The sequence below is a fragment of the Caretta caretta genome, chromosome 19 (genome assembly GCF_965140235.1).
Source record: "Caretta caretta isolate rCarCar2 chromosome 19, rCarCar1.hap1, whole genome shotgun sequence".
NCBI classification, from domain to species: domain Eukaryota; kingdom Metazoa; phylum Chordata; order Testudines; family Cheloniidae; genus Caretta; species Caretta caretta.
The window spans coordinates 18,925,451-18,953,376 of NC_134224.1; the positions used below are offsets into that span (position 1 = coordinate 18,925,451).

A 27,926-nucleotide genomic window follows, 5' to 3' on the forward strand; every position below is an offset into this window, starting at 1 on the left:
AGTGATTTTGATTCTTTCTTTTATTCTAAGTGATAAGAATACACCTAAATTCTTAGAGTATAGGCCTTTACAGACAGGCCTGAATATCTATATCCTAACACTGAGCAAGTGCAAAATGACTGTTGAGTGTGCTTTTGGCCGCTTAAAGGCCCGCTGGTGCTGCCTCTATGGGCAGCTGGACCTGGCTGATGACAATATTCCTATGCTTATAGCTGCGTGCTGTACACGCCATAATATTTGTGAAGGGAAGCATGAAAGCTTCACTCAGGGCTGGACCGCTGAAGCTCAGTGCCTGGAGGCTGAATTGGAAAAGCCAGAGACCAGGGCTATTAGAGGGGCGCAGCGCAGGGCCATAAGGATCAGGGATGCCTTGAGGCAGCAATTTGAAGCGGAAAGCCACTAATATTGTTGCTATGCTAGGGAGTGCAGTGCTTGTAATGCTAGGAGGTGATTGTGATTGGTGCAGACAATGCAATATGAAGGTTTAAGATAATTGTCTGTTGCTTTGCAGGGCTCTGTTTGCTTTCAATTAATAGAATAAAGATTGCTTTCAAACCAACACAATTATTTTATTAAAAAACAACCACCAGAGGAGAGAGACAAACAAAAAAACACATCAGCACTGAGGGGGAAGGGAAAGTCCCAGGAGGAGGTGGGGTCCTGGGACGGCTAACGATTTGTGTATGTCCAGGGATCATATCCAACCTTCTCCTTTGGAGTACAATGCAGCGGCGTACTTCAACAGGGCTAAACTGCAGAGGGACAGGTGTTGAGTGCAGTGGGTACTGGGAGTCCGCAGGGCTGGACTGTGATGGGGCAGGAGTGGAATGCCGTGGATACAGACTGGAAGCAGGAGGTTGATAAGAGTGTGTTAGCGGTGTCTGGGGGGCATGTGGGAAAGAGTTTTGTGACAGTGGCTGCAGGGGAGAGTGTGCACAGAGCTGCTTGGTTTACAGTGCTAGGATCACCTGGAGTGTGACCACTTGGCACTCCATAACGTTTAAGAGCTGCTCCATGGCTTCATTCTGGCGCGCCGCATTCTCCTTTCAGTCCCTCTTCTCGTTGTCCTGCCACTCCTTCAATTCCTGTTTCTCGGTGGTGGAGTGCATCATAACCTCACGCAGAAAGTCCTCCTTAGTTCTTCGTGGCCTCTTTGTAATTCTGCACAGCCGTTCAGCTAGCAATAATAAAGAGGGAGGCTGGGTTCCCAAGGTCATTTCTGTGAAGCCAAAATGCAACATTTTACAAGAGAAGTATTGTTTGCAACACAGAGAACACTGATTCAGTGATAAAACACAGCCACTATTCACATACCTGTCACTAACTGGCTGACCCCAGGCACACACACATGAGCCACAAGACCCCCAAAATGGTGAGTAGCCGCGGGGCAGGGTAAGTCAGTGTTCCTGGACCCTGCTGTACACTGGGCTTGTGGCTGTTGGGGAGAGCCAGCACCGTAGTGGGGGCCTGATAATCATTCCTGTCCCCACATTTTCCACAGGCTGTGTTCATTACGGAAGATACCCCGCTGCTGAGGGTGAGCAGGGAATCAAGGAAGGGTCTTCTCCAAGTCTGCGGCTTCTGCCTGGCCCTTATGCAGCTCCCCTGCGTGCAGCAATGGTCCCCCGCCAGTGATGGCAGAGTGGCGCAGACATTAATGGGGCAAGAAACAAAGCAGCTCTGCTGAGGAACCTGCAGCAGCGGATTGCACAGTATCTCCATGAGAGTTTCCTGGAGATCTCTGAGGCAGATTCCCATGAAGTGAAGTGAGGGAGTCAATCAACTCCCTGTTCCACCGCTCAGTCTAGGCATGAAGTGGTACGCGCATCATACAGACACAAGCGTGCTGTCTGCAACCCTCATGCCCCAACAACTCGCTTCAGCAATTCCCAAAATCAAATCCACTTACCAGGGGCCTCCTCTCCTGTTTGCGCTTCGCCAAGATCTGACAGCTGTGACCGGCTAGCCTCCTCCGGGGTAGAAAAGAGCTCCTGGCTGCATGCATCTCTGACCTCAGAGTCATCCTCTGCCTATGGGTTTCCCTGGGTGGCACCTTAGAAACTAACAAATTTATTTGAGCATAAGCTTTCGTGAGCTACAGCTCACTTCATCGGATGCAACAGTGGCCTTTACAGTGGAGGTGGGGTCGCCACCGAGTATTGCATCCAGCTCTTTGTAGAACCAGCAGCTCGTGGGCACAGTGCTGGAGCAGCGGTTTGCCTCCTGCGCCTTGTGATAGGCTTTCAGCAGCTCCTTCACTTTGACTCTACACTGCAATGTGTCCTGGTCATGGCCCCTTTCTCTCCTGCACTGTGAAATCTGTCTGTAGGTATCATAATTCCTATGGCTGGAGCGCAGCTGGGACTGGACAGCCTCCTCTCCCCAAATGCCGATGAAGTCCAGCAGCTCGGCATTGCTCCAAGTGGGGGATCGCCTGGTGTGTGGAGCAGGCCTGGCCACCTGGAAGGATGTGCTGAGACCATTGCATGCGTCACCGAGCCAACAGGAAGGGGACTTTCAAAATTCCAAAGGAATATACGGGGTGGGGATGACGGTTGGTCACCTGAGGGCAGGGCAGTAGAGTTCAAACCCATGACCAGAGAGGCAAGAACAGGCATTGTGGGACACCTCCCGGAGGCCAGTCGCAGTGCTGTGATCACCACGGTGTCTACATGGGACCACGGCCCTGTAGCCCTGGTACAGAAACCTGTACGCCTCTCGTCGGGGTAGTTTTTTACAGTGCTGCTGCTGTGCAGTTTCTGTGTACTACATGGCTTGGCAGCGTGACTCCTCGGGAGTTACCGCTCAGAAAGCTGCTTTACTGCACAGAAACTTGCCAGTGTAGACAAGGCCTCGTGCTTCTTTGGGTGGGAGACGGCAAAGGGGCTTCTCTGGGAAGTTCGGCCCCAAGAACAGAGCTTTTTCGTTCAATATAGATATTCCAAAGACTTCTAAAATCCAGATGCTCAGCTTGTTTTTAAAATATCTGTGCCTCATCAGCATCAAGGGGCAAGTTAGTGCAAATCTGGAGTCATTTGGTCAAGGGATTCCTCAGATACAGCCCTCCCCACAATAAGTATCTGATTTAAATATTCAGTTTGCTCTCAAATCCACATGCACAGGGAGATTTGTCTTGAAAACTGTATCACAATGGGAGCTGGGGCAGATATTTTGGGATAAATTGGGAGTCATTTGGTCAAGGGGTTCCCAAAATACAGTTCTAAGGCTCTGACTGTAATGATCTTAGGGTTCATGAAATAACAAACCAGTGACTGAGAAAGGAATAAAACTTTAATAAAACAAACTGGAGAGCTTCTGTAGTGAGCTACTGCACACAGCCATGTGGTGTTCCCAACCCCCGCCTCCACGGCACATCTCCAAATTCTTATGTTCATAATACAGTCCCTTATGAGGGAGTGTCTCTAAATTATAATCTTCTACAAACATATCTCTACAGCTTCCCTCTTCAGGAAAAAAAAAGTCACCCTTATATACATACACATAAACAGCTAACAACTATCTAATAACACATGCATTAAATTCTCAACCCATATAGTACATTTCCTTAAACCAAATATGTCAACTACCAGAGAGGAGAGGTTACCGACACATTACTCTCAAGTGAGTCTTTATCACTCACTTTCCTCAAATACCTCTTCTCCAGGCACATTAGCAAGTCTCTATGAGTCTTTCAGGATGTTTAATCTCCCGCTCTGATCTTCTCAGTATCAGCCTCTCATTAGTGTCTGAGTTGTTCCCTTGTTCCTTGATGGTTTCTCCTTTGTGCACTGATGATAAAGGATCAGTCAGATGGGAAATGCCAGAGTCCACCTCAACTGTCAATGTGCTGGAATTTTATGGGATTACTCATAAATCCCTTTGATTATGTCCAAATCTGTCCTCTTGGTCTGTCCGGACTACATAGGACCTTGGATGCAGCTGCTCCTTAATGGTATCCTTTTGGCCCCAAGTACTAGAGGTGTGAGTCCTCAGGCACACTCCATCACCTGAGCTAAGAGATGGGAGATCCCGGGCCCTTCTGTCAAAACAATATTTCTGCTTCCACTTCTGATTTTCTTTCATCTTCCATATGGTTTCATTATTATGAGATTTCAGCAAGTTATCGCTAATTGGTAAATTAGATTTGATCCTTCTTCCCATTAACAGCTCAGCTGGAGAAAAGCCATTCTCCAGAGATGTACTTCAGTAAACCAATAAAGCTTTATACAAATCACCACCACTGTCAAAAGTCTTTTTCGTACGGTTTTTTACTCTCCGTATAGGAGGTCATGGATCAGCATTCATGTCTTGCTCTGTGTCAGTACCCAGCCCTGGCCGGGGAAGCTAATGATCCAACCAGTGGACCAAATTTGTTGATGGTCACATGCCACATGCCACTTGAGACACATTGCACACACACTAAGAAGAAGACGACTGTCCATATAGACCTTTCCACAAGTCCATTTGACTGGGGGTGATTTGGACTTAATGTTTTGTGATAAAAACCCCAATCTAGGGCAAATCACAAATCTGCACTGGAAAATTGCAGCCCATTGTCACTAAAGATTTCATCTGGAATTCCACATCTGGAGAAGATTCACTTTGTGCCAGCTGTCACTGACTTACTTTAGTGCTGTGCAGTGTGCAGATTTCTGAATACAGAGAATAATAATCTGTGACTATTAAATAATCCTTTAATTGCCAGGTAAGTAGGTCAGTGCCTACCTTCTTATAACGTCTTTGTGGAACTGGATGAAGTCTCAGTGGCTCTGCCTGTTGGCATGGCTTGTATTTCAAGCATGAAAAGCAGTTTCCTACCATGCTAGTAATGTTGTGATTGATCCACGACCAACACAGCACCTCTTTTGCTCCTTGTTTGCAGTTCTCAATTCCTAAACGACCCTCGTTGATCTTCTGTAGCATTTCTTTTCAGAGGCTCATTGGAAATACAACCTTACTGCCCTTGAAAATCACCCTATCTATCACAGTAAGTTCATGTCTGCAGTTCCAATAGTCTCTTATATTTGGACAGCAACTGCTTATTTCTTCAGGCCACCCTTTAATTATCACTTCTTTAAGCAAAAAGAAAAGGAGTACTTGTGGCACCTTAGAGACTAACCAATTTATTTGAGCATGAGCTTTCGTGAGCTACATTTGAGCTCATGCTCAAATAAATTGGTTAGTCTCTAAGGTGCCACAAGTACTCCTTTTCTTTTTGCGAATACAGACTAACACGGCTGTTACTCTGAAACACTTCTTTAAGGATTCCCAACGATTCATCTTTCTCCATTTCCTCTCTTATTTGTTGCAGTTTCCTGTTAGCTATGGAAATTGACTTTACAATCAGTTCTACATAGGCTTGCATCTCTGTCTTTAAAGTCTTTTCTGGTTCCATGGGAGCCACTGCTCTGGAAAAAAGAAAAGGAGGACTTGTGGCACCTTAGAGACTAACCAATTTATTTGACCATAAGCTTTCGTGAGCTACAGCTCACTTTATCGGATGCATACTGTGGAAAATGCAGAAGATGTTTTTATACACACAGACCATGAAAGTGCTCTGGAAAGTGCATCTGCAGTGAACATGAATTTACTGGGTGTGTAGGTCACAACCAAATCATACTTTTGCAGCTTTATCATCATTCTTTGAATCCTTAAGGAACAGACATTTAGCAGTTTGCTAAATAACAATATCAGGGGCTTGCATCCATTTCAACTTCGACTGTCTCTCCATAAATATACTGATTAAATCTCTCACAGGCAAACAATATTCTTAAAAGCTCCTTTTCAATCCGTGAGTATCTGGTTTCTGCCTCAGTCAGTGATTTGAATGCATATGCCACTGACTGCCAACAATCTTCATGCTTCTGTAAAATCACTGCACCTAACCCAGACTGTGAAGCATCTTTGGAGATTTTTAATAGGCCTTCCTGGTGCATAGACCTTCAACACTGGCTCTTGGTTCAGTTTCCAAGATAATTAACCATTCCCAGGAAAACACTGAACATCTTTCTTTGACTGGGGAAGTGGCGTCATTTCAATGGCTGAAATCTTCCTTGGAAATTTCCAACCTTCATTGGAAAGAATGTCCTCCCCAAAAAAGTCAGTTCTGTAACCCCTAAAACACATTTCTCGCAATTTAATTTCAAGTTTAGGGTTGCCACCCCTCCAGGATTATGTCATGTGATGAAACCTCCAGGAATACACCCAGCCAAAATTGGCAACCCTATTCAAGTTTGCATCCAAGACTTCCGAAGTCTATAGTCGTGTCCTTCTTTTGTTGACCCTCAGATGATTATGTCATCCATTGAGGTATCAACACCATTAATATGATCATAGATCATATGTACGGTTTTATGGTACACTTCTGGTACTGAAGCTATGCCGAAGGGTAAGTGGAAGAATCTGTATCTCCCAAATAGGGTATTAAATGTGCATAGTTTTGAACTTTCTTCAGTTAATTTTAGCTGCCAAAAACCTGAAGAGGCATCCAATTTAGTGAAATATTGAGCATTTGTAAACTGAGCCATAATCTCTTCTCTGGTTGGTAATTTAAAATGTTCTCTTTGTATAGCCTGGTTGAGTCTCTCGGATCTAAGCATATGCGTAGCTGGTCCTTACTTTTCTCCACAATGAGTAGGGAGCTCACCATTCCGTTGGCTCTTCAATTTTTTTATTACTTGCATTGCTTCCATCCTTGCAAGCTCAGCCTTGAGTTTATCACAGAGTGCAAATGGCATCTTTCTACAGGGATGGATAACTGGAGAGACCTGCTTGTTGATCCGGATTGTATGTTCATCCTGCAAGCAGCCCAATCCTTGAAACAGATCATCATATTCTTGAATGAGTGCTTCATAGCCAGGTTCAATATGGTCTTGTAGTGAAAGCACCCATTTTACCAGATTGAGTTTCTCACATGCAGTCAGCCCTAAAACTCGTGTAACCTCTTTTGGCACTACAATGAACGGGAGCCTGTACATGGTGTTTTTATGGTTGATGCTAGCAATGCACCTCCCCCTTCACTGATACACTTCTTACAGAATATCCAGTGACTTTTATTTTTGTTAGTCCCCGTTTTGGTTTTATTTCCAGTCTCTCATAATCTTGTTCAGACAGAATATTAACCTGAGCTCCTGTGTCCAATTGCAGTGGAATAATTGTTCCATTCACAGTCATAGGCAGTATCCAGTCCTTCCCATCAGGCTTGCTAGACCACAGGATGTCTATGAAGAACACCTCAACCAGATTGTCTTTAACTGAATACACTTGACTTTTCTGCATTTGGGATCTACAAAGCATTTTGGAAAATGATTGTTTTCCCAAAGGCAACACACTGTTTGGGGCGATGCTGTGATACACAACTTCTACATGATCATCTGTACCCAGTCTTCCCCTAGCAGTGGTTTTCATAACAAGTGGTTCCACTCTTTGATTTGACCTATTCTGGCTATGTTCTTTAGTACTTAGTATGTAGATAACCTCTTTGGGTGAATTCAGCTCTTTGGCTTGTGCTTTCACTGTTTCTGCTGCCCTGCTTATTTGGTGAACTTTTTCTAAAGTTGAGTCTCCTTCATGGAGCAGTCTAGAACGTAGGAACGGGTCAGACCAAAGGTCCATCCAGCCCAGTATCTTGTCTGCCAACAGTGGCTTATGCCAGGTGCCCCAGAGGGAGTGAAGCTAACAGGTAATGATCAAGTGATCTCTCTCCTGCCATCCATCTCCACCTCTGACAAACAGAGGCTACGGACACCATTCCCTACCCATCCTGGCTAATAGCCATTAATGGACTTAACCTCCATGAATTTATCTAGTTCTCTTTTAAACCCTGTTATAGTCCTAGCCTACACAACCTCCTCAGGCAAGGAGTTCCACACGTTGACTGTGCACTGAGTGAAGAAGAACTTCCTTTTATTTGTTTTAAACCTGCTGCCCATTAATTTCATTTGGTGGACCCTAGTTCTTATATTATGGGAACAAGTAAATAACTTTTCCTTATTCACTTTCTCCACACCACTCATGATTTTATAGACCTCTATCATATCTCTCTCTCTCTTAACACCTTGTCTTTAATGCCACAAATGAGTCTATCTCTGACCAGAGACTCTGTCAGCTCACCAAAGTCACAGGTTTTACTGAGTTTCCTTAATTCTTGCTCTATGGTGTCATCAGTTTTTTGCATGCAGGTAAAAAATGAGTGTGTCTCAAAGGTTTCATTCCTTTTTAGCATGAATGTTCCTCAAATTTAGTCAGTATTTTACTTAACTTCACTCTTTCACCTTCTTCAAACTTGTTATAAATATGATCCAAAGCTTCCTCCCCAACAACATGCAAAAAGATTGATGATTTCACTTTATCATTTTTCTCCTCTGCCCCTATGGCTGCTAAATACAATTCAAATCTCTGATTTTTTTCCAGTTCTCTGCAACATTGCCTGACAATTGCAGACTGGACAGAGGTTGCAACACATCCATTTTTGGCTTTTTCCCACTTAAGCTAGTCAAGCTACTATTGTACTCACCACATACATGCAAAAGCCTTTGTGCCTGGTGCTCCATGTGCTTCTCTGGTGCCTCCCTTTGTCTCTGCTTTCAGCTGAAAATACAGAAGTTAATTTCAGAATGACTGCAGTTTCCTTCTCATTCAGCATTTCTGACACCATGTAACAATCCTGGGGTTCATTAAATAACAAAGCAGTGAATGAAAAAGGAATACAACTTTACTAAAACAAACTGGAGAACCTCTCTGGTGAACTGCTGCACACAGCCATGTGGTGTTCTCAACCCCTGCCTCCAGGGCACATCTCCAAATTCCTATGTTCATAATACTGTCCCTTATGAGGGAGCATCTCTAAATTATAATCTTCTGCAAACATAACTCTACACTGACCCTCATAAATATACATCATTGGACTGCCCCTTTGCTCAGCTACTGAATGTTACCAATGCCCAGGACATACTTTTAAAATGATTGCAGTATAAAAGTTTTAGCACCTCTGCTTACAGAGTTCACATTTCTACAAGCTATTGTTTCCTCTGAAACTCCTTTGTGAGGGCTTATTTATATGGGGAATTTTACTAACAAAATTATACCACTATGGTTATAACTATAATGGAAAAATTACCCACACAGACAATTACTGGGTGACACAAACAGGTTAAATCTACACGGCAGGTGAAGGTGTGATTGTCGTACGGGTAGGTCGGCATATCCGTGCTAGCTGTAACCTACCTAGCGCAGATAACAATACCAGTGTAGATGTAGTAGCAGGAGTTACCAGACCAAGTACATACCCACATGACTAGCTTGTGCTGCCACCTCAACCCTGTTATCGTCACCTCTGCCAGCTAGATTCAAGTTAGTGCTGGTATGCCTAGTCGTGCCGCAATGACACCTTCGCTGCCAGTGTAGCTCTACCCAGAGAGAGAGGGGCGTGTGTGCAGTGGCTCTGGGGCCAAGCAAAGACCAAGAGTTGGAATTGTTTCTTTAGGAGGCAAGCCTGCCTTTGCTTTGTCTGTGGTGCCATGATGGGGCTCCTGTTGGAAGCGTGAGTGGCATGTGCACTTTTAAGGAAGTTCAACACCCTGCAAGTGTACCCCAATGCCATCTACCCATTGGCCAGAGTCTCTCCCTGGGACAGTTTGGTGGGCAGTAATCTGGCCAGGAATTGAAGCCCAGTATGATGGTGTGGGGCCAGGCTCTCGCTGGCAAACTGAAAATAGCACCAGAGAGGCCAGTGCAAGCGTCACCGCCAGGATAAATCACTTCTCTGCTCAGAGAGGCTTGCTGAACTCCTGCTGGGCAGCACCAGGCATGACAGACCAGATCTATGTCAGGCACTGGGAATAGGCATGTTTGGTGTCTCCATTGGGCACAAAGCACTGAAATAGGGTTGGTGAACTGAGAATAGACATGCTTGGTGTACAGGACAGGCACTAAAGCCAATGGGAGGGGGATGAGAACACTCACTGAGATGAACAGAGCAGCTCACACATCTGAGAGCTATTGTTTCAGGCTTCTTTCATCACCAACTGGTGTTTGTTCTCTTTCGCCTGAGAACCTCTCATGGAGATGAATGGGACACATCAAGCCCCTCTGAGCCTCCTGTGCTGCCAAGCCAATTTCTCATCCGCTAGGTCCAGATCTGGAAGGGGGACTCTGCATCTCCACTCTCCTGCCCCTCCCTTTTTCCAGCTGGTTCATGCACTCCTCACTGACCCACTAACTTCCCTCCTCTTCCCTCCAAGATTATCAGGGACATGGAGGGGCCAGAAGGAGTGGGACCTAGCGGCTGACTGACGGAGAGGTGAGCACAGGTGTACAACAGGTGCTGGGGTAGAGTTTGTGGTGCAAATTTGAGGTCATTTGACCAAGGGTTCTTCAACACACAGCCTCCGCACAATATTTCATTTAGTTTTCAAAATGCTCTAACATCCATGGTCCATAGTGAAACTATCTTGACTACTGCTATGCCACAAAAGGGGGGACATTGGATCAAGGGGTTCCACAAATACAGGGACATTGGGTCAAGGGGTTCCTCAGATACAGGCTCCCTCTGCCCCCAGTAAGAAACTGATTTCAATATTCAAATTGCTCTAAAGTCTATATGCAGAGGGAGATTGTCTTGAAAATAGGTATTCTGCACCAGAGGCTGGGGCAGGCTTTGGGAGAAGGAGAAGAACACCCATTGAGATGAAAGGGTCAGTGCACACCTCTTAGAACTTTTGTGAAATGCTCAGGGAGATTAGAGAGACAATAAAAATACAAAACTTTATAATAATGGGGGATTTCAACTATCCCCATATTGACTGGGCACGTCACCTCAGGACTGGAAGCAGAGATAAAGTTTCTTAACACCTTAAATGATTGCTTCTTGGAGCAGCTAGTCCTACAAGAGGACAGGCAATTCTTGATTTAGTCCTAAGTGGAGCACAGGATCTGGTCCAAGAGGTGAATATAGCCGGACGGCTTGGTAATAGTGAAATAATATAATTAAATTTAACATCCCTGTGGCGGGGAAAACACCACAGCAGCGCACCATGATAGCATTTAATTTCAGAAAGGGGAACTACACAAAAATGAGGAAGTTAGTTAAACAGAAATTAAAAGGTACAGTGCCAAAAGTGAAATCCCTGCAAGTTGCATGGAAACTTTTTAAAGACACCATAATAGAGGCTCAACTTAAATGTGTACCCCAAATTAAAAAACATAGGAAGGGAATCAAAAAAGTGCCACCATGGCTAACCAACAAAGTAAATGAAGCAGCGAGAGGCAAAAAGGTGCCCTTTAAAAAGTGGAAGGTAAATCCTGGTGAGGAAAATAGAAAGGAGCATAAACTTTGCCAAGTGAAGTGTAAAAATACAATTAGGAAGGCCAAAAAAGAATTTGAAGAATCGCTAGCCACAGACTCAAAAAGTAATGGCAACATTTTTTTAAGTACATAGGAAGCAGGAAGCCTGCTAAAGCAGTAGGGCCACTGGATGATCAAGAGCCTAAAGGAGCACTCAAGGATGACAAGGCCATTGTGGAGAAAATAAATGAATTCTTCGCATCGGTCTTCACAGCTGAGGATGTGAGGGAGATTCCCAAACCCGAGCCACTCTTTTTAGGTGACAAATCTGAGGAACTGTCCCAGATTGAGGTGTCATTAGAGGAGGTTTTGGAGCAAATTCATAAACTAAACAGTAATAAGTCACCAGGACCAGATGGTATTCATCCAAGAGTTCTGAAGGAACTGAAATGTGAAATTGCAGAACTGTAGTTTGTAACCTATCATTTAAATCCGCTTCTGTACCAAATGACTGGACGATAGCTAATGTGACGCCAATTTTTAAAAAGGGCTCCAGAGGTGATCCCGGCAATTACAGGTCAATAAGCCTGACTTCAGTACCGGGCAAACTGGTTGAAACTATGGTAAAGAACAAAATTGTCAGACACGTAGATGAACATAATTTGTTGGGGAAGAGTCAACATGGTTTTTGTAAAGGGAAATCCTGCCTCACCAATCTACTAGAATTCTTTGAGGGGGTCAACAAGCATGTGGACAAGGGGGATCCAGTGGACACAGTGTACTTAGATTTTCAGAAAGCCTTTCACAAGATCCCTCACCAATGGCTCTTGAGGAAAGTAAGCTGTCATGGGTAAGGCTATGTTTTAGTCATGGCTATTTTTAGTAAAAGTCATGGATAGGTCACGGGCAGTAAAAAAAATTCATGGCCCTGTGACCTGTCCATGACTTTTACTATATACCTCTAAAACTTGGGAGAGAGCTTGGGGGGGCGCCACGGGTACTTTGGACGGCACCACCTGGGGGGATGCCGCAGGTGCTGGGAGGTTGTGACCCGGGGGGGGGTTGTGGGTGTTCAGGGGGGGCACGGCCCAGGGGGGCGCCATGGGGGTCAAGGCCAGGAGGGGCACCATGGGTATTCAGGGGGGCATCATAGGTGCTGGAGGGGGTGCTGGGGGTGCTTGGGGCAGGCAGCTGTGGGTGCTGGGGGGGGTCGAGTTTGGTGGTGCTGGAGCAGATTCCCTACCCAGCTCCTGGGAAGCAGCAACCTCCAGCTCCTAGCTCCACATGCTGCCTCTGCCCCAAGCTGGGAACCATGGCTAATGGGAGCTATGGGGGCAGCGTGTGCAGGTGGAGGCTGCACAAGGAGCTAGGAGCTGAGGGAGGGGAGTTTCTGTCACCCTTCTGGGGAGCCCCCCCCCCCAGGCAAGCACAGCCCTGCACCCTAATCCCTAGCCCTGAGTCCCCCGCCACACACACACCCAAACTTCTGCTGCTGGGGGTCAGGGGGCCCTGAGACTGCCCCAGCAGCAGCTGGTGTGACTGGCCCAGGGGCTGCCCGAGCTGCTCAGGCAGCTGTGGGGCCAGCCAAACGGCCACTACAGAAGTCACAGAAAGTCACGGAATCCATGACTTCCGTGACAAACACGGAGCCTTAGAGGGATAAGAGGGAAGGTCCTCTAATGGATCAATAACTGGTTAAAAGATAGGAAACAAAGGATAGGAATAAATGCTCAGTTTGCAAAATGGAGAGAGGTAAATAGTGGTGTCCCCCAGGGGTCTGTACTGGGACTAGTCCTATTCAACATATTCATAAATGATCTGGAAAAGGGGGTTAACAGTGAGGTTAACCCCTAGAACGATGGGGTCTAAATTAGCTGTTACCATTCACAGAAGAGTTCTCGGAGTTATTGTGGATAGTTTTCTGAAAATATCCACTCAATGTGCAACAGCAGTCAAAAAAGCCAACAGAATGTTGGGATTAATTAAAAAAGGGACAGATAAAAACGGAAAATATCATATTGCCTCTATATAAATCCATGATACACCCATATCTTGAATACTGCATGCAGATGTAGTTGCCCCATCTCAAAAAAGATCTATTGGAATTGGAACACGTGCAGAAAAGGGCAACAAAAATTATTAGGAGTATGGAACAGCTTCCATATGAGGAGAGATTAATAAGTCCAGGACTTTTCAGCTTGGAAAAGAGACGACTAAGGGGTGATACGATAGAGGTCTATAAAATCATGACTGGTGTGGAGAAAGTAAAAAGGAAGTATTATTTACTCCTTCTCATAACACAAGAACTAGGGGTCACCAAATGAAATTTATAGGCAGCAGGTTTAAAATAAACAAAAGGAAGTATTTCTTCACACAATGCGCAGTCAACCTGTGGAACTCCTTGCCAGAGGATGTTGTGAAGGCCAAGACTATAACAGGTTCAAAAAAGAACTAGATAAATTCATGGAGGATAGGTCCATCAATGGCTATTAGCCAGGATGGGCAGGGATGGTGTCCCTAGTCTCTGTTTGCCAGAAGCTGGGAATGGGCGACAGGGGATGGATCACTTGATGATTACCTGTTCTGTTCATTCCCTCTGTGGCACCTGGCATTGGCCACTGCTGGAAGACAGGATACTGGGCTAGATGGACCTTTGGTTTGTCCCAGTATGGCCGCTCTTATATTCTTATGTTGTGCCAGGCAGTATGCATCTCTCGGGGGGTTCTTACTCAGCCGAGAAAATTCCCATTGAGATGAATGGGCCACTTCACCCCTCTCCTATTATCCTATACTAAACAGACTTGTGCAGAGCCTCTTCCCCACCATGCTCTCCTCCACTCTCCACTGATGTCCCCAGCTGGTAGATGTGCTCCTCACAGCCTATCAGTCACCACCTTCCCGCCTCCCCATGACCTCTCCTGCCTCCTGAGGCATGGAGAAGCCAGAAGGAGGGCAGAGTTGGTAGCTGAGTGTCAGTGAGATGTTCCCAGAGAGATCCCTCATCCCCCCCACCTCCCTTACAGGTGTCTTTCAGCCATGCCTCCCTTACTACCTCCATTTCCTCAAAAAACAAGGGAAATTCACTTCCCAAAAACTCTGTTAACACAGTTACGGTCAACCAACAGTGTCTTGTTCCCTTTCAGAACATCAAATACTTTAAAAACTAGGAAATAAAGAGTTACAGTAAAACAAACACAAATCTCTGAAAACCAGAAAATATAGAAATATGGAATGCATCCGATGAAGTGAGCTGTAGCTCACGAAAGCTTATGCCCAAATAAATTTGTTGGTCTCTAAGGTGCCACAAGTACTCCTTTTCTTTTTGCAAATACAGACTAACACGGCTGCTACTCTGAAACCAGAAATATGGTAATGTCTCTCCCACATAACCTCCCACACATAACCTTAACTCCGCCTCTTTTGAGCCATCCCCCAACACATTCCTCTCAGAGGACTGTATCCTTCCAGAGCAAGTGGAGGACAGTGGTGAAAGTTCACAGGAGTAGTGTGGGGAGAAACTCTTAGGCCTTTTGTAAAGGGGTAGAATTAAGCTTACGTGAAGGTATGGTGTGGAAGACTATAACTCTTCAGAGTAACAGCCGTGTTAGTCTGTATTCGCAAAAAGAAAAGGAGTACTCAAATAAATTGAGTTAGTCTCTAAGGTGCCACAAATAAATTGGTTAGTCTCTAAGGTGCCACAAGTCCTCCTTTTCTTTTTATAACTCTGCAGTTCCTAGCTTTCAGAGGTTTAAGCATAGGTGTTACTGGGCATTCTGGAAGGGCACAAGACTGACGGTCAACCTGAACTCTGCATTAACCATATTTTTGGACCATGAATACATACATAAGCCTCAATGTTACAGCTTATCACATATGCAAACTCCTGCTTCTGCACGGAGACCCATTCTGTACGGACACAGGGGTCTGCCCACATGGAGCCAGTTACAGGATCAGGGCCATGGTGGGTGTGTGTGGGTGTGTGCACTGTGCACGGCTGGGGTGGTATAAACACTAAATTTTTTTTACCTTAAAAACTGATTGCCAATTAGCTCATACTTAACAGGTTTATAAAGGCAAGCTTCGACACTCCCCACATTTATACTAGGCTACAAACCTTTGTTCTTTACTCTAGGCTGATCCCTAGGGTGTGTGGATGTATGTGGGTGTTTGTGCAGAGATGTATGTATATATGTATGTGTGTAGGTATGAGTATTTATTGAATTTATAAAATGCACTTGTCAAAATCTCTAAGGTAAAAAAACAATTATATAATTAAACTAAACAACGGACTCATTGTCAATTAGAGGACTGACAATCACACACCTCCAAACACCACCAGAAACCCATCCCAAACACCTGGTAAGGCAAAAGCCCGTTTAAACAAAGAAGTCTTTGCAACATGTCCCAAAGGTCAATAACCTTGGGCTCTGTTGCACAAGTTGGAGGAAGGTGTAAAAGTTATTGGCTTTTCACAAGAAATAAACAACCCCAGATGCTTAAGTCTTGGGCTGCTGGCTCATGTGCCTTATCTGATCTGAACTGTTGTTAGAAAGCACAATAATTGGATATTCAATAAAAAATAACACAGTAAGAGAGAGCGAGCGCATGGTTAAGCATTTGTAAGTCAAGAATACCAGAGTTAAGGTTGCCAGCACATGCTCAGCTGCCCTTTGTGACACAGCCTTTTCCGATGTTTAGTTTTTCAAACAACACAGGTAAATAACAAACAACTTTTGATACACTTGTCTAGCATTTTCTCCTTCGGTTCATTAATACACAAGATGTACAGTGTAACCTCTGCATATCCAAGAAGCACCTTAGAAGCCTGTAGAAAAATCGGTCTGTTAATATTGTACTAACAGCATGTAACTGTGTGGTTAAAGACTGTATTGTGCAAACGAGGGGGAGAGTTAAATTGGGGCAGTTAAGCTTAACTTCGCCATCTCCTGCTTTTCCAGAGCCTAAACGTGCAGCATGACAGGTTTCAGAGGAGCAGCCCTGTTAGTCTGTCTCTGCAAAAAGGACAGGAGGACTCGTGGCACCTGGGAGACGGCCCCACCGACGTGAGCAGAAGCTCCCCTGAGCTACAGCGCACTGCATGGGATGCAGCCAGGCCAGGGCCGCAGCGGTACTTAGGGGCCTAATTCCCGGGACCCTTGAATGACTTCGCGGCTCCGGCCGGGCTGCCCTGGCGCGCCGGGCGCGTGCTGGCCGCGGGAGGGCGGGAGGGCGGGAAGGCGGCCAGGCTTCCCGGGGCCGGCTCCGTCCACTGCCGACTCCGGGCCGCCCCGCCTCGGGGCAGGAGCCAGCGCGGCCCGAGCCCTACCGGGGAGCGGGGCCTCGCGGAGCCGGCGGCGGCCTCAGCAGCCCCCCGGGGCGGCCGGGCTCGGCAGCGGGGCCCTCGGCCGGCGCAGCGCCTCAGCCGGGCCAGCGGGACACGCCCCCGCGCGGGCGGGGCGTGGCCCCGGCGAACTCCGCCCCCTGCGCTCCGCCCCGCCCCGCCCCGCGCCCACACACGGCAGGGGCGGGGCCGCGGGCCCACCTGACGCGGCAGCTGCGCACCAATGGCAGGAGCGAGGCGGGGCTCCGGGCCACGCCCCCCCCCGCGGCGGATATAAGGCTGCCGCGGCAGGCCGGGCGCTGGGGACGGCGATCGCGAGGAGCCGCGGGCGGGTGTCGCTGCCGCTGCCGGCCGGGGAGTCTGCGCCCCTGGGCTCGGGTACGTGGCCGGGGCGGCGGACCTTCTGCCCGGGACCCGGGTTCCCCGGCAGCCCGGGGGGGGCTCCTGGGCGCCCCGCGGGAGAAGGGGTGGGGGGTCCCGGTCCCGGGCGGGGGCTCCTGGGCGGGCGGGCGGGGGCCGGTCCCGGGGGGGGCGCCGGGCCGGTCCCGGTCCCGGGGGGGGCTCCTGGGCGGGCTCCTGGGCGCCCCGCGGGAGAAGGGGTGGGGGATCCCGGTCCCGGGGGGGGGCTCCGGGGCGGGCGGGGGCCGGTCCCGGGGGGGGGCTCCGCGGCGCCCCGCGGGAGAAGGGGTGCGGGGTCCCGGTCCCGGGGGGGGCTCCGGGGCGGGCGGGGGCTGGTCCCGGGGGGGGGCTCCGGGGCGCTCCGCGGGAGAAGGGGTGGGGGGTCCCGGTCCCCGGGGGGGCGCCGGGGCGGGCGGGGGCCGGTCCCGGTCCCGGGGGGGGCTCCGGGGCGCCCCGCGGGAGAAGGGGCCGGTCCCCGAGCAGCGCCTCACCGCCCCCTTGCCTTGCAGGGACCCGCGCCATGGCCGACCCCAGGATGCTGCCGATGAGCCACGGCGTGAGTGGGCTCCAGAGCTACCGCCTGGGCGGCCTGCAGGGCCCCCCCCCGCACGGGCTCAGGACTCTGCCGGCAGCCGGCCAGATGCTGCCCTACGGAGGGGCCGGCCTGGATGGGAGCCTGCGGCCCAGACCCAGCGTCGGCGGGCAGGTGGCCCACCCCCCGCTCCCCAGCGCCATGATGTTCGGCAGCCCGGGCGCGCCGCAGCCCTACGTGGGGCCCGTGGGCGCTCAGCAGCTCATGGCCAGCATGCACCTCCAGAAACTCAACACCCAGTACCAAGGGCACCCTCTGGTGGGCGTGAGCAGCGGCCCCATGGCAGCAGGGGTGCCGCAGTACAGAGTGGTGCCCGGCCAGCACCCTGGCATGCAGCACATGCCCTCGCCCGCTCTGACCTTGAATGTTATGGACACCGATCTCATAGATGAGGAGGTCTTGACGTCTCTGGTCCAGGAACTGGGTTTGGACCGGATTCAGGAGCTGCCCGAGCTCTTCTTGGGACAGAATGAATTTGACTTCATCGCAGACTTTGTCAGCAAACAGCAGCCCAGTGCCATCAGCTGCTGAGGTGCCTGGGGGTCAGACTTTCCCTTTTGGTGGTTTGATTCCCCCTCTTTCCCACCACCTCCCAAAAAAACAATCATTGGATGCTGATGGCTTGCACTTGATTGCTTTCTCTTTTCCATGTGGGAGTTATTTTTCTTGTTTTGGGAATGGGAGGGGAGGACGGTTCTGGTGACCCAGACAGAGTGAAGATGAAATCTCGCTGTAGGATCATCCTAAGTGGTATGAACAAGTTTTGTCTTCAGCAGAAATAAGGACTGCTTAAAGTGACGCTTGTGAATTTCCATGTCGAGGCTTCCAAGTGCCAGGGTAGAAGGACAGCGCGGTGCTGCTGCCACTCGTGGGCTTGTTCTAGGGTTTGGTGTTGCCAGTGAAGTTCACAAACTTTATTTGTGATAAAATCCTCTAATGGCTTGTGTGTCTGAACCTCCAGTATCTCACCTTGCAAAGAGGGGCTTGGGTTTGGGTTTTGTGGTGTTGCTGGCTTTTTGTCTTAAAATCACATCCCTTCCTTCCCCACAATACTACGATGTTTAACAGGTCTTGAATCTTACTTTTCTACTTTGACTTGAAAAGGGATCACTTCCCCCCTCCATCAGGTTATTACTATCCTATTGTCTTAGCTGCACAAAATGTGTCTCTGGGGTGGGTGATGTATACAAGTGTGCCTAAACCTCTGTAGAATTTGGATCTTTTAACTTGTACAGCCAATCAACTGTAAAACTACTAAGTGTTCAGGCTAATTCAGATGTAAGGCTTAAAGCTGCAGTCAAGCTCCACTTTCTCTGCCTCTGAAACCAAATAAAATCCATGTAATTGTATATTCTTGGCCTAATCTTATTTATTCTTTCTAATCATTATTTATTAGAAAGGGCTCCCTTCGTTATTTGGCTTTGAGACTGTTGGGAATGACGAAAGGGCTTACTGCAGTTTTAAGACGCTGGCTTTTTAAAAAGGACTGGAACAGCTACATGTTTCTTCCAAACAGCCATGCACAAGGTTATTTCAGCAGCATAATTTTGTGATCAATATGTAGGACCTTGTAAACCAGCTCCCTTCCCTTCCACCCCATGTGATTAAAGGATGACTTGACTCTTAATTACGTTGCTCAGAAAAGGTTAAATGTAAAAGCTAGTGGGTTTTTGTTTCCTCTTCTGTCTCTTGTTTCCAAGCGCTGTGGAAAGTGGAAAGCTCATTGTCAACTTTTAGTTGCTACTGCCCCCTGCTGCTGAGAGCACAGAGCAGCACATCATTGTTGATCGATGAAGTGAGAATGTACAATGCATTTTCAAATAAAAGCTAAAACTCTTAAGTGACAAGCTTGCTTGGTGGCTTGTTTAATCAGATGTGCCAGAGCTAGGGGTTGCCAATTTTGGTTGGACGTATTCTTGGAGGTTTCATCAGATGACACAATCTTCAATTAAGATTAATCTTTAAGTCCTGGAGTCTCCAGAACTTAATCGTGAAGGGTTGGCAACCCTAGTCCAACAGCTGTGTACAAGGAGAGATGCATATTGATGTCTGGGCTTTGGAGTGGGTCCCTCAGAGTCATGTCTAGACATGTCAATATTACAATGACAGGGCTGCCCATGGCCTAAATTCCCAGGACTATATCTGAGCCCTTAAAGCTTAATCTAAAGTGGGGGGTCTGCACCCCCTCTAACAGCATTAAGCTGCAATCCCTGCTACTAGACACTGCTCTGGTTTTTTTTTTCCTAAAAGGTGGATTACTCACAAGGGCAAATTACCCTAATGCAGACAAGCTGGAAGGGTCTGGGATGAGTTGCTGGTGCCTTGTTCTTACACATTGGTTGGGCTCTTCTGTAATTGCTTGCCCTCCCTGGGCTAGACTTCCAGGATTCACCACCTAGCATCTCCTGTTGAGAACAAAGAAGAATCCACATCCCCTCCTCCCTCCTGGCTAGGAGCTGTGGCTGCTGAGCACTTTAGAAGTGCCTCAATTTCCAGAAGCCTTGTGAAGCTATCCTGCTGTTACAGATTTCCCCCACCCCTGTGCTGGTCTGACAGTGCTTCATTCTGTAACCCACTCCCCCCTCCTGGCCTGCCACTTCATACACTAAATCGTGTAGTGATTTATCAATTTTTCCCAGAATGCTCAGTGATAGAAAAGAAATTTTCTCCTTCCAGGCTTGTGCTGAATGTTGATGGGAAAGCCCTTATGAGTTGTAGGTGCCTGGACTGAAGGTGTCTGCATGGTACAGAGCCTCTGGAAAAGCAGATGACCAAAATGAAGCACTTTGGTGCAGTTGCTGACTGAAACCTCTGCCATTCTGTCTAATCAGAGCAGGAGAGATGACTATTGACTGAACTGACATGCACTTAATGTGCTGCCTAGGGAGGAATAAAGCTCTCTACACATCCTGCAAAACCCTGGGCTTCAGGAGCATTCATTGCTGCCCTTGGGTAGAGAGACTGGAGGTGAATAACTGCTCCCTAGTCTGTGACAGTCACACTTGGGGGACTCCTCAGCATGAGACTCCCCAGGTAGTAAGAAGTTAACAAATAAATGAAAGTGGCAGTTTCCCAGACACAGAGCAGATCTTCCCCTAGAAGAAGCACAGGGGCTGGTGAGATAATAAATGCCATGAATGCTAGTTACAAACCAAAGCATTGTCTTTATTTACTATTCATACATTCTCTTCTCCCCATGGACACTCACTAAATATTCCAAAAACAACCCAACTCCCTCCCCCTCTGCTACCTGTGGGGGAATACTAGGGCTCTTTTGTAGGTCCAGCAGAGTGACCTTGATGTATGAGGTTGATTGATAATGCAGTTACAGCATGCCATCTCATGGTACGTGTCTGGGGGAAGTGAGGGCCTGGTTATGTATCAATACTGGATACCGCTGTAATAGAAGGGCTTCATTTGATAAAACATGAATATGCATTAGAGGGATATGCAATGTACTGTGACAGGTACTGGTTTTGGTTTGATTCAAGACAGCTGGTGTTACTGCTGATATCGCATAAATCAGCCATTAAAATGAGTTCTAGCTCTTGGGAGCAAGTCCTAGTAGCTGAAGTTAAGATTGTTTCAGAAACAATTTTCACACAAGTCTAAATCTCACGGTGAACATCTACAGCTGAAGGGTATATTCACAAGCTTTTAATGCCTTAAATTTAAGGGCCAGAAGGGACCAGTCTGACGACCTACATAGTATAGTCCAACCCAGAGAACCTCACCCAGCAGTTCCTATATGGAGCCCACAATGGCTGGCTGAGTTACTGTAAAGGTAACACTTTTGGTCTCTCTTTTTAATGTTCATCTTGGAGTTTGTGAAGTTCTTTGGGATGGTCCTCTTTATGCATTTGTGTTTCTTTAACCCAGACTCCTGCAGATCTCACCAGCTCCATAGAAACGCCTGCAATGCAAGGCTGCAGCCCTTAGCCCCAGGCTCCCATTCTTCTTACCACAGGAAAATAATTTAGAGGCCTCTTCTCTATATTGACTTTCAGTAGCTGGTGCCCCTAACATGCAGCCTCAGCACCTCGCCCTGGCAGGAGCAGGGGGAGTGATAGCAGAGGAGGAAAGACCCAACGCTATGCAGCTCACAAAATATTTTCTTTAAGTGCTTTCTGCCTAATGGCTTATGTGCCAAAAGTCTCATGACCTAAACTGTGCTTGGTGCCCCCTTGATGCCAGATGGCACAGACCTTCCCAGCTAATGGAAAATGAAGACCAACATGCATGCTTCTTCCCACATGCTGTAGTCTATTTGGGGCTTGAAAACTCTCCATGGGATGACCCTGATCTTGAAAACATCTCAAGGCCGGGATCCCCAGAGTTCCTAATGCCTGGGGCTCTGCAAAGCATCAGATGAAGGGGAATAATACAGGCCTGGAAACGGACAGATTTTCTTTCTGCGAAGAGGAATGGTAGCGTAAATTAAGATGGGGGAAGGAGGCCCTGTGTGGGCATTGCAGTCTGCTGGGGCCAATTCACCCTAGGAAGCGGTCTCTGCTCAAGAATTTGTTCACTTGCAGAATTTCCTCTGTCCAAACAGTGCCCACATCATCTCAAATTGGCTTGGTGGCTTTGATGACAAAGGCATATCTCAGTGAAGTGGAGTTCTTGCTTTGGCTTCAGCAATGGAGACTCAGACCTGATTTGGGACAAGAGCAAATTCTAAGAATATGTTGGTTTTGTTTGCTTGAAAAATCTCCTCTGGACAGGTTCTAATGCAAAGCGTCTCCCCTGTGAGGTATCTCTGGTCCTTGATTTCCATATCTAGGGAGCGCTGGAACAACTTCAAAGCACTGCTGCCAGGGGAACGTACTCTCTAGTCACCACGGTCGCTAGGTGAAGCGGTGTCTGGGTGTATGTCTGCTGGGCCATGATAGAGTAGCGGTAACAACATGGGTCTCCCCAGCTGCACTAGACCCTACTTGGCCACTCGCTAAGTATCTTTAGATGTTTTCCTCCTAAAAACTAGTCCTCAGGATCTGCCTTGGCAAACAGACAGTGTGAATGTGCCAGGAAGGCTGGAGACACAATGGCTCCCTAGGTTTCATTGCCTATAGTTTGGAGGTGCACAATAGCTCCCCTTCCCTATGTGCTCACCGGCGCTTGCTAGCCCACACCTGGAAGCTGGAGATGGGCACAGCATAATATTCCCAAAAGCGCCTAGGTGCCGTAAGAGCCCATGTCTCATGGAAAGTCAGTGGGATTTAGGCTTCTAGATGTCAGTCACTTTTGAAAATTTGATTCAGACTCCTAAATCAGTTTTGAGAATGTTACCCCTTGTCCCAAAAGCGACGTACACAGACCCATCTCTCTTTCGCTGTGCCACCATCACAGGGTTTAGACCCAGAGGGCCAGGAAGTGACTACAGCTTCTTACAGGAGCCCTCTTTACGGCCCTTTACACTGTCACAAAGCTATCCTCCCCCAGGGGAGAACTTCAGGCTCTAACTTCTGGTCCAGGTGCTTGGGAGGCATGCCTAGCACAGAGCCATGTCATGCATCTAGCACAGATGTCTCTTGAGCTGTAGTTGCTGTGGACTTGCTTTGCAGATAAGGCTTTCCCTACCTCACCGCTCACTTTTCAAAGCACAGCCCTATGTAGGGAGGAAGATAGAAATCACAACTGCAGGCTACTACCCACCGTGGTGCTCTCCTCTACCGCACTCACCCAGGCTCTCAACCCACCTGCAGCCCTATCTCCCAATGCCTGTGAAAACGAAGTCCCAAAAACTAGGTTTTAAAGGGAAAACGCATGGTGGTTGCTGCTTTCCCTTGCCATGGCCATCAGGGAAGGTCACTCTAATCCTTGACTCTGGGAGCCAGCCTTACCCTGCTCTGCTGTGAGAACCCCCACTCCTGGGCTGCTCACGCACAGCCTCTGGTATGTAAGCTGCTCCTTGGATTGTGCAACCGAATGACACTAGACAATATCTCCAGTTCCAGACACAACCCTAGGAACCTCTGTCTTGCAGTGTCCAGTTATGCCAGCTGGACATTGCAAGCTTATATGAGTTCGCCAATTTAACAAAGAAATTGATATGTACCAGGCTTGTTATCCCAAGCGGAGTGTCTGACATGCTTCAAACCAAACACACTGCTTCAGGTAGAAAAATCAAACATTTATTAACTACAAAGAGATTTTAAGTGATTATAAGTCAAAGCACAATAAGTCGGCTTTGGTCAAATGAAATAAAAGCAAAACGCATTCTACGCTGATCTTAACACTTTCAGTGCCCTACAAACTTAGATGCTTCTCACCACAGTCTGGTTGGTTGCCCTTCAGCCAGGCTCTCCCCTTTGATCAGTGCTTCAGTCACTTGGTGGTGATGTCCGTTGGTGGAGATAGAAGAGAGAGGAAGAGCATGGCAAATATCTCTCCCTTTTACTATGTTCTTTCTTCCCTGTTGGCTTTGCACCCTCCACCCTTCAGAGTCAGGTATGACCTGCCTCTGCTCCTGGAGAGTTTTTGCCTGGCTTTGCTTTAAGCCATGAGGACACATTCTCAGCCTCATAACTAAATACATGAAATTACAACCTATAACATTACTGTAACAACAATGCTCAGTGCATCATGAGCCTTCCAAAGACACCCCACATGACAACTTTGCATTGGATACCACACAATCATATTATAAGGATGAACATGGGGGTGCTGGGTGTTTCCCCAAGGTCCAGAACGTCACACCTCCTCCCACCTTGGACTGAGGAGGTGAGCCCAGTGTCCTCCTACCACCTTTCACCAACGGGGCAGGCCCTGCAGCCTCCTATTTATTTACTTACTATGTTTGAAGATTATTCAAACAAAGTCAGAAGAGACAGGCCTGTGACTGCATCAGTTGCCAAGCTCCCCGTGCCAGTGAAAGGAGCTTTAATATTTCCTGTTACACATGAAAGCAAATAGAACAGGAGTCCCTGTTGGCAGCATTTTCTCCTCACTTTATCAAGGGAAAAGACTAAGTAGTCAGAAAGCAGATAAAGGCAAACTGTGCCTCAGCTAAGTTGCAGGCCAGCAACCTGCTGCATTGGTCTGTATTTCATGTAGTGTAAAATTCCCAGCTCTCTCTGCACTAGCAGGGAAGCATCACTGTATTTATGTCCCCAGAACTGCCAACTCCTTAGCTCCAAAGCAGTGAAAAGCCATGTGCAAAGATTGGAGAAGTTTATATCCCTTCCTCTTCTCTTGCACCTTTTATCTCAGGATCTCAAAGCACCTTATGTTCAGTGACTTTCCCAAGGTCATAGCCTGAGGTAGTCACTAAGTCAGTTACAGAGTCCAGGAGTCCTGATTTCAAATCTCCCGCTGTAGCCATCACATGGATGCAAGCAGCGATGTAAGAGACTGCTTGATGCAAAGAGCTAGGTTGGATGGTAATGAAAGTTTGTTTCCATATACTTCCATATTCTTGAGATACTTTATGAAGATGCCATGAAATTCTGTAAGCGCCTTCTCCTGGTTCCAGATCCAAAAGGATCGATGTTCTCTACCTCACAGACTCCAAGCTTTGGCAATGCCACCATTGTGCTTACACAGAAAGCATCCATTGTCTACTGTTAGAGCAAGGCATGAGGAGTAGGGACTCCTGAGCTCTATTCCTATCTCTGCTCTCTCATTGCTTCTTCTTGTTGTGTGTCCTCATACTGCTACCCATCACATTGGTGCACGTGCAACTGCCTGATCATTGCACTCTGCCAGATCACTGGAAGAACATTCACGCTCAAGCAGCTGGCATCACAGGAGCTGCTTCATATTGTGAGGCTCTCTGGTGCAGTCACAGGTATTGGGGCCAGTGAGGTAACCCCATTTGGTCATCTTGGCCCTAGACTGGCCAACTCCAGTGTGGAGTCAATTAAGGCTATGCCATATAGTCCAGGGCTGATGTGCACCAAGTGGTAGGTGCTCGACTAGTCAGAGCTAGAGCATGCAGGCTACAGGGTTGTTCTGCACTCTTATATGCCATCACTGAACCCTGTTCTGTTTGGGTGTCAATGTTAGGGGCTTAATGATGGCAAGAAACCTTTGCTGTGACTTCAGTCAGCTCAGCTTCAGCGTTATAACATATAGTTGATGCCTTGGATCTGTGCATCGCCTTGTGTGCTCGACTCTATTGCAACTTCCCAGCGTATATCAAAAGGAGCATTGCCTGCAAGGATGTAGAGGCAGTTGACGTGGGTAGGCTTAAAGCATCCTTTAATATAGTAGCAGGCGGTGTTAAGAACAGGGTCTAACTTCTTTGAATGAGGGGATCATGCCCACACTACATAGGAGTATTCAGCAGAGGAGTAGCAAAGTGCCAATGTTGTTGATCGGAGAGTGGATGGGTCTGCACAGCATTTTGATGTAACCAGCTTGCTGAGAATGTTGTTTCATATGCTAACCTTGGCTTTAGTTTTCTCAATGTGGATCTGTCAGGGTTCCCTCCCCACTCTGAACTCTAGGGTACACATGTGGGGACCTGCATGAAAGACCCCCTAAGCTTATTTCTACCAGGTTAGGTTCAAAACTTCCTCAAGGCACAAATTCTTCCTTGTCCTTGGATGGTATTGCTGCCACCACCAAGTGAGTTAGACAAAGATTCAGGAAAAGGACCACTTGGCATTCCTGTTTCCCCAAAATATCCCCTCAAGCTCCTTCACCCCCTTTCCTGGGGAGGCTTGAGAATAATATACCAACCAAATAGGTAAACAAGGTGAGCACAGACCAGACCCTTGGGTTTTTAGTATCCTAAAAACCAATCAGGGTCTTAAAAAACAGAACTTTATTATAAAGAAAAAAGTAAAAGAAGCACCTCTGTAAAATCAGGATGGAAGGTAATTTTACAGAGTAATAAGATTTAAAACACAGAGGATTCCCCTCTAGGCAAAAACTTTAAAGTTACAAAAAACAGGAATAAACCTCCCTCTTAGCAAAGGGAAAATTCACAAGCTAAAACAAAAGATAATCTAATGCATTTCCTTGCTATTACTTACAATTTGTAATCTTAGATGCTTATTTCAGGTATAGTTTTAGGAGATGTTTTTTTCCTGCCCTAGTCTCTCTCTGTCCCGGAGAGAACAATAAAGAGAGCACAAACAAAAATGTCCCCCCCACAGATTTGAAAGGATCTTCTTCCCTTATTGGTCCTTTTGGTCAGGTGCCAACCAGGTTATTTGAGCTTCTTAACCCCTTACAGGTAAAGGAGGGGTTTTATGCTACCCTTAGCTGTATGTTTATGGCAGGATCTAAAGGAGTCAAGAGTAACACCAAGGTATACAGGATTTATAGAATGAGTAAATTTCATCCCAAGCCAGCTGATGTCGAGTTCGTGTTTGGCGTCTCAGTTTTGACGTAGAATGCACTGACTTGCATCTTCGCTGGGTGTTCATGCAGTTCGTTGGCAGCATAGTACTTCTTTGGGGCGTTACGTTCATTCACCAGAGTACTTTCTAATGTGCCAAACTTCTTGTGCTGTGTGGTGACACACAGATCATCTGCGTAGATAAAACATCCTGTGCCAGAGCAGCTTGGCTGTTTATTTGTGTAGCTGTTAAATAAAGTAGGTGCTAAGACAGTACCTTGTGGGAGATCATTTTTCTGTCATCGCTGTCAGCTCCATTTGCCACAAAAGTTCACAAAGAATCTTTTATTCTCCAATACGGTCTGTATTAGCTTCATGAAGTGGTGGTTTTTTATTACCATTAGTACCTTGGCAAGGGGCCATAGCAGGAGCTTTCACTTGGCTGTCCCTGTCAGCCTTAAAGATTGTGAATCCTGCTAAACACTTTGTACTGCTGCTTTCCCTCTTCCTATTACTGTGAACCTACAAAACAAAGGAAGACAATAAAGACAAGAACTTGTGTCCAAGTCTGGACACTAAGGGTCCTGCTTGGGACCAGCGCTGAGTATTCTCTCCATAAATGCTGAAGGACTATCAGTTCCAAAACAGGAAATGTTTGTGCAAAACACCAGTGCCATGTTCTCAGCCTACAGTACACTGACTGAGAATTACAGGACAAACAATCTAGGATCCCAGGAATTCTGGTGGCAGTTGAGAGACCACACAGCCAATATGGCAGCGCTGTATTTGTTAAGCCAGGCATCAGGACTGCATCCACCTATAAAATGGAAGAGAATAATATTGAGCTTCTCATTGTTGAGCTCAACAAGATCTCCATAATGCCTATCTACAACCGCCAGAAATACTTTTCAATTTTGTTGACCAGCCCATACAATGACAAAGTGTATCATGCATCTTCGCTGGTGATTTCAACCGCAATAGCGCTTGGACGGGCTATGCAGAGAACAAGGATAATGGAAAA

The 27,926-nt window shown here is 47.3% G+C and overlaps 1 protein-coding gene and 1 long non-coding RNA gene across 2 annotated transcripts; one reads left to right on the forward strand and one right to left on the reverse strand.

Moving 5' to 3' along the window:
- Window positions 1–548: 548 nt before the first annotated feature.
- LOC125624731 (uncharacterized) lies at window positions 549–14,230 on the reverse strand. Its single transcript, XR_007353380.2, has 4 exons — window positions 13,863–14,230; window positions 8,516–8,589; window positions 1,910–2,061; window positions 549–1,219 (listed from the first exon to the last, which is right to left on the reverse strand). It is a non-coding gene; the product is annotated as an uncharacterized LOC125624731 (long non-coding RNA).
- A 2,671-nt stretch (window positions 14,231–16,901) lies between these two features.
- On the forward strand, window positions 16,902–19,463 carry CITED4 (Cbp/p300 interacting transactivator with Glu/Asp rich carboxy-terminal domain 4). The gene is made up of 2 exons (XM_048825914.2): window positions 16,902–17,003; window positions 17,534–19,463. Exon 2 carries the CDS (start codon window positions 17,545–17,547, stop codon window positions 18,145–18,147), a length of 603 nt encoding a protein of 200 aa, XP_048681871.1. The 5' UTR covers window positions 16,902–17,003; window positions 17,534–17,544; the 3' UTR covers window positions 18,148–19,463.
- Window positions 19,464–27,926: the final 8,463 nt, after the last annotated feature.